Source organism: Chlorocebus sabaeus, chromosome 13, assembly GCF_047675955.1.
Source record: "Chlorocebus sabaeus isolate Y175 chromosome 13, mChlSab1.0.hap1, whole genome shotgun sequence".
NCBI classification, from domain to species: domain Eukaryota; kingdom Metazoa; phylum Chordata; class Mammalia; order Primates; family Cercopithecidae; genus Chlorocebus; species Chlorocebus sabaeus.
This window is the reverse complement of record NC_132916.1, coordinates 57,881,799-57,894,667: the sequence shown is the minus strand read 5'-3', so window position 1 is coordinate 57,894,667 and position 12,869 is coordinate 57,881,799. Positions and strand designations below refer to the sequence as shown.

At 35.9% G+C, this 12,869-nt stretch overlaps 1 protein-coding gene across 22 annotated transcripts in view; it reads right to left on the bottom strand.

The window, feature by feature from the left end:
- Window positions 1–12,869, bottom strand: part of EYA4 (EYA transcriptional coactivator and phosphatase 4) — a 288,609-nt gene that overhangs the window by 48,294 nt on the left and 227,446 nt on the right. For 19 of the 22 annotated variants that reach the window (XM_038000864.2, XM_038000867.2, XM_073022484.1 and 16 more), the window contains 2 exons: window positions 5,198–5,334; window positions 3,376–3,459 (listed from right to left, as the gene is read on the bottom strand). In XM_038000864.2, coding sequence (XP_037856792.2) covers window positions 3,376–3,459; window positions 5,198–5,334 — 221 coding nt within the window. The remainder of the gene's footprint in view (window positions 1–3,375; window positions 3,460–5,197; window positions 5,335–12,869) is intronic. The other 3 variants (XM_038000866.2, XM_038000869.2, XM_038000875.2) reach the window with 1 other exon arrangement.

The following is a 12,869-nucleotide window of genomic DNA, read 5'->3' as shown; positions in this document are numbered from 1 at the left end:
ATGTGGTCAATCTAACAGATGGTGTTAATCCCATTTTACAGATTTTGAAACTGAATATTTAAGTAATTTGCCAGAGTCAGAATGCTGTCAGCATCAGAACTGCATTTTCAAACTTAAGTTTATCTGCGAAAGCTTTTGCCTTTCACCACCACTCTATTGCTTCTAAAATGTCAAACATCGGCTGAACCACATGACAGGTATCCTATAAATGTAAGTTTATCTTTCTCATTCCCTTCCAATAGAGCCTCTGATTCTTTCCATACTCTGCCCCACCAGCAGGTACTGCCATATTCTATTTCATGGAATATTTCTTAAGTTTTACCTCTTGATGAAAACACATCCCAAGTGTCTGAGAGAAGATCACTAAAATTACAACTTAAAAGAGAACTCACCCAACTGCATACGTAAAACCTCACTAAAATTGTCTTTACTCCTGTTCAGAAATATTACTTTTCTATTGCATTCCCAGTATATTAACTGTCTAGGCCATGCGATGTGCTGTGGCAGAAAGAACGTGGGCTCTGGGGTCAAAGAATCTGGGGCTCCAGGACTCATCTCTGCCATTGACTGGTTGTGTGGCCGTGGACACATTATTATTACTTCTCTGTATATGTTTCCTCATCTATAGCTTTGAGAGAACAGCCTACCCCTTCACACTGTGGGATGCTTCCTGCCTGGCACATCATGAGCCTTCCATAAAGGTTAGTTTCCTTCTTCCCCTCACTTTGCCCCACCCTTTTGGTATTCTCTACTGTTTTAGCCTTCTGGAATTACAGAGGATGCACAGAGAGTCTCCATTTTGTATTTGAAAAAAAACCTTTTAGGGCAGTACTTTGGAAAAATAAAACTTGTATGTTGAAATGAGTGCTGCATGTTCCATTGACATCCTGGGAGCTGACAGGTTTATTTCTATGATGCAGCAGTGCTGAGGGAAGTTGAACTTTGCTTTTTGGAATTGCTCTTAAAGCCAGTTTATCAGTAAATTGAGAAAGGCAGCTTCATTACTCTATGGTATTTTTGACAAAAATAAAACAAATGTATACAGTGACAGTTTTACCATGATCCTTATCACTGCCTTGGGTCCAAATGATCTTATTATTTTTAAAGATCAAAATGACCACAAAAGGATAAAGATGTGAAGCCAGGAAATATGTCAAAAGGCTAACGATAATTCCAAAAGATGAGTTCTACCACTGATTTGGCACAATGGCGGCAACATGGATATTTAGGTATAACCCCTCATGGTGACTATTTTACAGGATCTTTATTTGAGCCAATCTGCTTATTAGATTGTTTATTTTAAACACTTATCTAATATGAAACTTAGCTGCACAAAAATATTGCAATCAGTTCAACAGGATTTACTGTGTACTTCTGATAAGCCAATACTACTTAGAAGAAATCCTTCAGATTATTGTCTGGAAACTTTTTATGGTGCATACTTCATCAGTAGTAGACTATTAAGTGTGTACTCCAAATTTCTGTATAACTTACTGATATATTATATACTTATATTTTAATTATGATCTTAGGGTAAGCCCTCATGAATGGGATTAGTGCCCTTATAAAAAGACACAAGAGTTTGCTTTCTCTCCTTTTCTCTCTGGTCTCCACCATGTGAGGTGGAGGACATGGCAAGAAGACTGCCATCTGTCAACCCAGAAGCAGGCCCTCACCAGAATTCAATCTGTTGACAGGTTGACCTTGGCCTTCTCAGCCTCCAAAACTGTGAGAAATAAATGTTTGCTATTTAATCCACCTAGTCTATGGTGATTTGTTTTAGCAGCAGAGCTAAGACAATGTATTTATAAAGTATGTGCACTATGAAACCGATAATACAAATTAATAAATATGAGATACAAATGTATGTATGTGTATGTGTGTATTCATTCTAATATTTCCTTTCTCTATCCCAATGGAGTGGCTTGTATGTCTGGTGTACATGTATACATCCTGCTTTGTAGAAGATTGCTTTAGATGATACTTGTGATAAAGGGGTAACACTTCTTGTAAACGGTTGTTAAACAAAATTGTTACCTTCACATCTGTTTAGCAATATCCATTACCTATACCAAAACCAAATGACAATGCAGATTCACCCAAAGTGTAATTTAGGAAGACTAGACTTGAATGCAATTTTATCATTATTTGTCCAGAAGACAAAGCTTAATATAGTTGCTAAAAACTGCACGAGCATGAGATATTATCAAATAATGGAATGCTATGAAGACACAGGAAGACATTTCTGTAAGTGTGATATGTAAAGGAACCAAAGATACAACTTTGAGTATAGTAACTGACAGTAAGCCAACACATTCTGAGTTGGCTCTAGTTTGATTATGAGCCCTACAAAGTCTAAGACTTAAACAGTTATGGCCTAAACAGCTGTGTTTCCAGCCAAAAAGCCTGTTAGAGTTGCATCAGTCTTTGGAGAAGCACTCACAGAGGCCTGTAACAATGATGTTACAAGAAGCTAACTATAAAAATAGATGCCGGGCATGGTGGCTCACACCTGTAATCCCAGCATTTTGGAGGTGGAGCGGCAGGCAGATCACTTGAGGTCAGGAGTTTGAGATCAGCTTGGCCAACGTGGTGAAACCCCGTCTCTACTAAAAATACAAAAATTAGCCAGGGGTGGTGGCGGGCGCCTGTGATCCCAGCTACTTGAGAAGCTAAGGCAAGAGGATTGTTTGAGCCCGGGAGGCAGAGGTTGCAGTGAGCCGAGATCATGCCACTGCACTCCAGCCTGGGGGACAGAGTGAGATTTTGTCTAAAAAATAATAATAATAATAATAAAATAAATACATACATAAATAAAAGAAAAAATAAAAACAATAGCAAGAGAGAAAGGCAGGTGAGCATGAGACCATCTATCAATAACTTTGTATATGGGAAGGGGTGTTACCTCAGTTGCTGTTCATATGAGTACTCAAGTTACAGAAAAACACTCATTCATAAATCCAAAAGATCTGTCAGATGAGAGATTACTCACTATTGCTATACAATTGCAACAAATTAGTTCAAAAAATTTCTTAAAGCTCTTTTATTGGGGATAATATATGATTTCATAATGTTTTAAAGTCCATTTCGATTTACAAATTTTTTTCTAAAATAATGATCTGAGACTAAGAAGCTTGGTCTGGATGTAGAAAACTCAGTTCTTTTGAAGAAATAGCAAGGAATTCAATTTATAATTAGCTTTGTTAAATTTGCCAGTTCACATTAAAGAACTATGAGATACTAGAAATAGATAATTAAGAGAAGATTTCACAGACTGCAATAAAAAACACTTAAAAGCATTTTTAAATGGCCCTTGATTTTAAACCAAAAAAAAAAGTATAACAAGATTTCTTGGAGTAATGTTTGATTTCTTACCTTGCCATACTTCTGTGCATAAGACCCGGTGAGCAGTGAGTGAAAAACAATGATGGTTTCATCCAAATCCCAGACAAACACACGCTGAAGACAAAAAATACATATCAGAAAATTAAAAAGTCCAAGGGAACAGAAATCTATTTACAAGCAGAAAATGTCTCCCTTCCTTGTTAGAGATCATCTTGATATCATTTTATAGAAAATAATACTATTCCTTTTTTCTGTTTCTCAAATTTGCCAAATCTAACTCCTATAAAGCCTGAGAAACAGGAATTATACAAATAATTATAAGCTTAAGAGTCAGATGTCCTTACTTGAATAAATTAATCCATACATTTACTTGTAGGTAACACCAAAAAGAGATACATTCAGACTTTATGACAGAAGCATGCTTGAAACTCTACATATTTTAAAGTTTTATACCTTAGGGATTCATAAACGTTCACAATTTATGCAAAGAATTAGATTTTAAAGAAATATTTAAAAGAATCAATGAGTAACCACTAAACAGAATTGTCAAATATGGATCCTGGGGTCATATTAGGCCAGCAGGCATGTTGGACTCCCTGGAGTTTTGAAAGATTTCAAATTACAAATTAACATTTGAAAACTAGGCAATTTCCCACAAACTTCAGAGTTTTGACTGTAGCACAGCAACTAGAAGTTGTGGCCAGGCTGGTTGCCATTCCTACATGGGAGTGACAGGCAGGTCCCTCAGAATGTGTCTTCACTCTGAGCTCCTCACAGTCTGCTGGGCAACTCAGCCCGGTCACTCATTTATACCACCTGTCAAGTTTTTGAGGCGATATGAACTTGCTGCTGTTGTTCAAGAAAAGGAAGCTATCTCTTATAAAGAAGCACAACGTCTGTCACTTGATTTTACAAAATCTGGAAGTTCAATTTTTTTCTTAACTGAAGTATGCAGTATGTAAGAAGTAACATATTATGGTTAAGAATAGTTTCTCCTGACGTTTTATAATAAAAATCAACCCTGCTTAGTACAGGGATATCTTAAAAGGGCTCATAAGTAGAAAAACGACATATAGTGAAATTTTCAGATACACAAATTTTAACACATATTATTAAATTATTGAAATATGTCCTATTTTTAGAAGATGAATTTTTCTTTCTATACAAATTACTTTTATCTTTTTAAACCTAATGACCCATTTGGACATCTTTCATTACTTTAGTGCTATGAAATACAGTGCTACACAGAAAAGTATCTCACAAACAATGGCTATATTTTTAAAATTTGCCAGTGCCAATTTAGATCAAAACATGCAATGATCTCAGGCCAAGAATTTGCAGAGCCATATCATCTTTATATTGTTGTTTTTAATTTTGCTATGATAATGGATGGAATCTCAAACTTCAGAGTTGTAAAATGCCTATGACAAAGTGGGTCCATTCAATTCATTATATATTTCGGTTTTTTTTTTTTTTTTTGAGAAGGAGTCTTGCTCTGTCACCCAGGCTGGAGTGCAGTGGTATGATCTCTGCTTACTGCAAGCTCTGCCTCCCAGGTTCATGCCATTCTCCTGCCTCAGCCTCTCGAGTAGCTGGGACTAGAGGCGCCTGCCACCATGTCCGGCTAATATTTTGTATTTTTAGTAGAAATGGGGTTCACTGTGTTAGCCAGTATGGTCTCGATCTCCTGACATTGCGATCTGCCCGCCTTGGCCTCCCAAAGTACTGGGATCATAGGCGTGAGCATATCTTATTTTTTAAGTTTGAAACATAATGGAACTGCAAGATAGAGAATGTATCATTCAGTCAAATAAAGCATCATACTATAATCTTTAAGAATGAGTAGGCATACCTCCAGATCGCTATCAGGAGGCGGGGAGGGATTATTTTTCCGGCCTCTTCCTCTGGACTTTGACCCAGAACTCCTACAGGTTCTCTCATCAAGATCTTTGATAGGTGTGGAGGGACTCTGCATGGTATCGAACTCTGCTATAGATAACATGACTTGTGTCAAGAATAGTACTTCATTATTAGATCAAGTATGAGTCTTCATTATTAATTATCTTAACAAATTCCTATACCATAAAACCTCCGTATGGCAAAAAAGAGATTTATAATCCCAAGCACACACAAGTGAGTCAGAACTTTTGTAGTTTACACAAACTCCTACTAGTTTTAATCTATGTGATCTATCAAACTTGAATGTCTTTTCTATACCATATGCCTTCAACTTCCTGTCTATACCTTCACCTACATATTTATCTCCATTTAGATATGTCCTCACCTCCTTTTTTGTCACAGTTCAGAGAATGAGATGTCTCCTTCTGGATCAATTCCATCCCTCCACCTGCAAACGTGACTCCCAACCCCACCTCCTAGGAAGTCACGCTTCATTAGTCAAACCCTCTCTCATCTTCCCTTAGACCTCCCCCATTTCTTGGGGTCACTGATAAGTCTAAAAGTCCTTCCCTCTGACCTGAATTTCCATCTAGATACTATTTGCTTCCATTTTCTCTTTTAAATAACACTTCTTATAATAGTACGTACTAGTGCTATATGACAGAAATACCATGTGAGCCACAAATGTGATCTTATATAAAATTTTAAAGGTTTTTATCAGCTATGTTAAAAAAAAGTAAAAAGAGATATGTAAAATTAGTATTACTTATATGTTAATTGACCTCATATATCCATGTTATCATATCAGTATGTAATCAATGTGTTAATTGACTCACTATATTCATGTTATCATATCAGTATGTAATCAATATAAAATTATCAATTATATGTTTTACATTTTCTTTTTCACACTAAGTCTTCGAAATGTTGTGCAGCATTCTATGCTTAGAGCAGATCTCAATCTACACCAGCAACATTACAAGTGCTCAAGAGTCACGTGTGGCCAGTGGCTGCAGCACTGGACAGCACATCTGTCCCCACTTACTGATATCCAATGTATCATAATCTAGCTTCAGTTCACCAAAACACGATAAAAATACTCCTGCTAAGAGTCCCCAGAAATCACCTTGTTGACAAATGCAATAGACAGACTCAGTCCTTGTCTTCCAGGATCTCTGTGCTGTGTGTGATTCTCTTAAACACCACCTCCTCGAAACTACTATTTGACAGCTGATACTGTGTACTCTCCTAGTTCTAGAATCACTCCGATCAGTCCTTCTCCATCGAGAAAACATTGGTTCCTGTACTTTTCCCATTCCTTATGAGCTAGTATGTCAGAATTCCATCGTCTGATCACTGTCCTCACTCCACACAATCTAGGGGACTTAACTCTCTCATGTGTTAATGACCCTATCTGTGATGACTCATACATAAACCTGTATCTCCAACTAGGCCACATCCTAAGTTTCAGACTTTTTATCTAATATTTCTGCACTTCCCATAGATACCTAAACTCTGAAATGATTAAAGCTTGTGAGAATGTATGTTAGGAGGTAGAGAGTACTGAGTAGTGGCAAACCTGTGGGAACAATTGTTAAGATAAACTGAGGCAACTGTGAGATACAGTATAACAAGCTGAATCTCTCTAAATCTCAGTTTCATAGCAGCTTTCTGGATTACTGAGGGATAAATCTGATTTATATTTAATTTCATTTAAATTATATGTATAAAGTGAAAATTTCTAAGACAGAAGGAAAATGACATTAAATTTAAATTACATGATTTTGAAACGAAAAGATATTATGGCTATCATTTTTTATCATTAAATTTAAAAATTAAAATAAAATAATCCTGAGGACAACCAAGCAGTTATTAATCTAAATAAACAAATCTGAACGAACTAGGCATTACTTTTTCTAAAAATTGTAATTTTTACATCGCTAACCTCTAACATTTTCTTTGGGAAACACTGCATGTCAGGACATGATCAAAAAAATATGCCTGTGCTCCAAATATTATTTGCACTTAAAATATTGCCAGCATAGTTCATTTCATAGGTCTATGTTATCACCTGGGTGAGAGTAGATAGCATAGTAATAAGGTTTTTAAGTTATGGGGTTGAATATAGCCTTGTCTTATAGTCAATCATGTTTCACCTTATTTGTATAGGCATTAAATTAGTCTTTAGGTGTCTGAATATACACCAACTTTTAAATAAAATAACATAAAAGTTCCATTTTTAATTATTTTTGAAACAGAATTTTCCTGAGGTTACCATATCCCACAAACCAAATGTCTGCTTTCAAATAAAATGGTGATTTCAATTAACCCTCACTTATAAAGCATGCATTTAAAAAACATTTTGGATGACATTCCATAAAACCTCTCCTTATAGTCATTATAGATCAATTTTCAGGTGTTAACTATCATAAGGCAACTTTGTTCCTGCCACAGTGCAAGAGCTGACAGGACAAAAACTTGAGAAATCCCAATCATGGGTGGTTGTAGGCTGAGTCCATAAAGGAGGAGTTTAGCAGGAATAATTCTGCTATTCAAATGAACTGGGATCTAGCAGCTGTCACAGCAAAGGGGTGAAAAGAGCAGAAGAGGAAAGGGAAAAGACTGTGGTTATAGGACCTATCTAGGTTTCAGTAAACCTAAGACTTTATTCCCATTGATGCTTTTCAAATTACTGAAGAATCTTAAAAGGGCTCTAAGAATTTGGACAAAATATGGGCAGAAGTGTTTTGATGGGGGTAAAGACAGCCTTTTAAGAAAACTATGAAAGGTAACTCTACATTTATTCACCCCTTAGTACATGTCATGCACTGCTCTTTAAATTTTTTTTTTTTTAATTGAAATACGTGTTTGGCTTCATTCACTGCTGTGAGATAATCCATATTCTAGCCTGGGACAGCAGTTGTCCTTTCCTTAATGTGGCTAGAACTTCTTCATGTATATATACTACACTGTATCTATTACAGTGTATCCATTCTGTTGCTGGGCATTTGAGTTATTCACAATTTTAGGTTACTATAAATAAAGCTGCTATATACATTCTTGTACATGTCTTTGTGGATATAAGCTCTTAATTCCTCTTGGGTATGTATACCTGACAATGTGATTCCTGAGTCAGAAGGAAGGCATATGTTCATCTTTGATAGACACTGATCTTTTTTCAGTGTATTACTCCCTTTTCAGTATATTAATGACCATGCTAACCCATTGCCCATTTTTATTAAAGACAGTATTAATTTACTCTCTTATCACAACGAGAGTTTCCGTTATTCCACATTCTTGTCAATACTTGATATTGTTAGTCTTTTTTATTTTCACCATTTTGGGTGTGTGATGGTATCTCACTGTGGTTTTAATTAGAATTTTCTTGATGAGTAATTATGAAGAATACTTTTTCATGTTTCTTGTTCATTTGATATCTTCTTTTTAATGAAGTAACTGTTAGATCTTTTGCCCATTAAGAAAACTAGGTTGTTTGTCTTTGTCTTATTGATTTGTCAAAGCTCTTTGTTATAAACATTTTATATATATATGTGTATGTCTGTATATATATGTGTGTGTATTTATATATGTGTGTGTGTGTGTGTGTGTGAGAGACTCAAACCTTACTCCAACCAGTGAATTAGGTCCTTCATTATTGTCTTTTAATAATGGAGAAACTCGAGAAGAGGGAATTAATTTATCAAAATTAAATAGCTTGTATGATGCAACACTGGTATGACTGCAGAACTCCCGCTTTAACCATTTGGTTACACTTTCTCAGGCAAACAGCAGTGGACTCTTCAGGTTACCAGAAGGTCAAACCTAGATCTGCTTCTACTTATAAAAGAGTCATATAACAACCTAGTAGAGAGAGAGAAAATATTTGCAAACCATACATCTGATAAAGGGTTAATATCCAAAATACATAACGAACTGAAACGACTCAATAGTAAAAAACAAATAACCCAAATAAAAAATGGGCAATGGGTTGGCATGGTCATCACTCAAAAGAAGACATAAAAATGACAACAGTTGTATGAAAAATGCTCAACATGACTCATCATCAAAGAAATGCAAATTAAAACTACAATGAGATACCACCTCACACCTGTTAAAATGGCTATTATCTAAAAGAAGAAAGATAACAAGTGTAGGAGATGCTGTGGAGGATGAAAATCTTGCACACTGCTGGTAGGAGTGTAAATTAGCACAGCCATTTAGTCTGTTTTCACATGGCTATAAAGAACTACTTGAGAGTGGGTAATTTACAAAGGAAAGAGGTTTAGCTGACTCAGTTCAGCATGGCTGAGGAAGCCTCAGGAGACTTACAATCACGGCAGAAGGGGAAGGGGAAGCAAGGCACCTTCTTCACAAGGCGGCAGGAAGGAGAAGGAAAGCAGAAGGAACTACCAAACATGAATAAAACTGTCAGATTTCATGAGAACTCACTCATTATCATAAGAACAGCATGGAGGAAACTGCCCCATGATTCAATTACCTCCACCTGGTCTCTCCCTTGACACATGGGGATTAGGGGGATTACAATTCAAGATGAGATTTTGGGTGGCGGCACAGCCAAACCATACCAGCCATTATAGAAAACACTATGGAAGTTCCTAAAAACAGAACTACCATATGATCCAGCTATCACACCACTGGGTACATAGCAAAGGAAATGAAATCAGTATGTTGAAGAAATATCCACACTTCCATGTTCATTGCAGCATTATTCACAAGTAGCCAAGATATGGAGTCAACCTAAGTGTTCATCAATGGATAAACAGACAAACGAAATGTGGTATATGTACATTATGGAATACTGTTTGGCCTTAAAAAAGAAAATCCCGTCATTTGAGACAACAAGGATGAACTTAGAGAACATTATGTTAAGTGAAATAAGCTAAGCTCAGAAAGACAAATACTACATGATCTCATTTACATGTGGAGTGCAAAAAAGTTGAACTCATAGAAGTGAGTAAGATGGTGGTTGCTAAGGGCTGTGTGGCTGGAGAGGGAGACTGGGGAACTGTTGGTCTAAGGATATAAAACTTCAGCTAGACAAGAGGAAGTAAGTTAAAGATATCTATTTTACATGTCACTAGAAGAAATAACAATGTACTGTATTTCTAAAAATCACTAAGAGAATAGATTTTCGGGTTTCTCACCACAAAATGATAAGCATGTGAGGTAATGCATACATTAATCAGCTCAATTTAGTCATGTCACAATGTATATGTATTTCAAAACAATGGATTATACACAAAAGTAGATACAATTTATTTTTAAAGACTCAAACTCCTGGACTCAAGCAATCTTCTTGCCTCAGCCCCCAGAGTAGCTGAGATTACAGGTGTCGATCATTGAGCCGATATATACACTTTTTTATTTGTCAGTTAAACAATAAGTTAAAAAAAAAAGTCACATGGGTGTTATATAATTTCTGTGAGATGGAGGGCCAAAGAATTCACTGAAAGAACTTCACAGAAGTAAAAGAGCATGTCCTGCAAAGGCCATGCGATACATCTGGGCTCCTAGAGCAATCACCCAGGTGGAATTGTACTGACCTGTATTCCTTTTGAAGGTGCTATCCTTTCTTCTGATAAAGGGTAAAACCAGGAACTTGAGCTCAACCAGTCATTAAACATTTGTTGACACTTTTTTTAAAAGGAGAAGCTGTTAATTCCAGTGCCTCTGCTAAATTTCACTCTGGTAATTGCACAAGGGCATAGCAATGCTACAGGTAGGGAAAATGTAAATTGGCAGAGCAGTTGAATGTGGTCCTTTCTATCTAAATCCTCTTGTTAGTTTCCATTAGATGAGTTAGCACTTTGCTTCCCTTCCTTTCCTTATGTGAAATACCATGAAGTTATCAAAAGGCTGCTGTGTTCTGCCTAAGAAATTGGCTTCTTTTCAGAGAGTGAAATGATATTACTACATCCTTTACTTTTCTGGAGCCCTTGTTAGGTTCAATTAGCTAATGTATTGTAACGTTTGTCAAAGTCTCAGGGTAAAACACAATATTGTTATACAAGACTAACTGTATTTGATTTTAAAGATGTTTAAAATATTTGAAAAGGAGGAGCTATAAAAATATTTCTCATCTTCATGTGCGAATCTGTCCTCAAACTTTCTTAATACAAATAAAAAATATGATATACCCAATATAAATTTTACCTTAAAGAAGACCTTTGGAAAGATAATGAAGTAAAATGTCTGTTCTTAATCAGCATGGTAGTGTTTCTTTAAATCCACTGTCAAACTACCTAATAAGGTAAATTAAATAATGGAATGCTATTTGCAATTTCCAAATAACATCAGTCATTACAAAATTGCCCTAGGCTTTTCTTGACCCAATACTATACATGATTGAATAATTATCCTTTAATCAGTACAGTAATGAATAACTGTACCTTTTAAGTTTTGGATATTTAGATCCCACTTTATTTCATTAAGCTTATCTCTAAATCAGAACAACCAGCTGTCTCTTACTGAATATAAGGTATGTTTTCATTATAAAAGCAGAATTCAACAGTGACTGTTCTATGAAAAACTGTGGGTTTCATTTTAGGTTTCTACTTTAAGTCCAAAATGCAGAACCAGTCAACGGGAAATACTTTTCTTGCCCTTGAACTAAATACATCAGATTCCATCAATAATAAAGAAAAATTCCATAGTTATAAACTTGTTTGCTTTTTGGCTATATGCCAGATCTAAAAAGGCAAAATTAAACTTAAAACTACATTGACTGAAGGTCTGAGGTCATAGAATTCTTTAAAGATCCAGACATGTGTGTTGTTACAATTCTGGTTGAGAGAATAATACAGTTATAAGCAGAATTAATTCCTTCTTTAAATTCAACAGACAGTCTAATAAAATCTGAAAATGATGTCAAACTGTATTTCTAGGCCTTAGCAACCAATGGAGGCCTCATGAAGTTGCAGCATTCTGATAGTGAAAGTCAGAATTCCATATGTGAATGTGTCACATCCAAAGTCACATACTCAGACTATCTACCTGCCTGCATTTAATATATTTAATATGAATAATAGCTATTTTCAATACTGATCATTCTAATAAGGAAAGCAACCACCTGTGTTTTTCCTGCAGAGAAGCTTTCTTGTGATTATATGGAAATTGGAGAAAAAGCAACATTTTACACAAAGCTCTACATAGCATATACCGTATCTGAGTACACAAATGGGTTTCATTCTTGGTAGCTGTAGTCTAGCAAATTAAAAAAACACCCTGCTGGTCTTGTCTGTCATTCAGTCTCTGATATCTTGATGATTAAATATATCTGTGATTTCATTTTTAAATACTCACCCTACCTTGTTTTCCCCACACATTCATCACTGAGAAAAACCTTCCAATATCTCCCTTCCTAAAGTAACTGCTTGTTAAGCAAGGAATTCTGAAATCATTCATTCTTTGAATGAAAGATCTTTGATGCGATGCAAGTATTGACCCAAAGAGGATCATGACAGATTTGGAACATGTGATTTGGGCTGGGGCTTAATGAGTAAGGCGCCTAGGGCACAAAATTTAAGAATGAGTTCCACCTTACATTTTTTTGCTCTGGGTGCTTCACTGACCTCACCCTAATCCTGGCCTTGCAAGAGGTACAG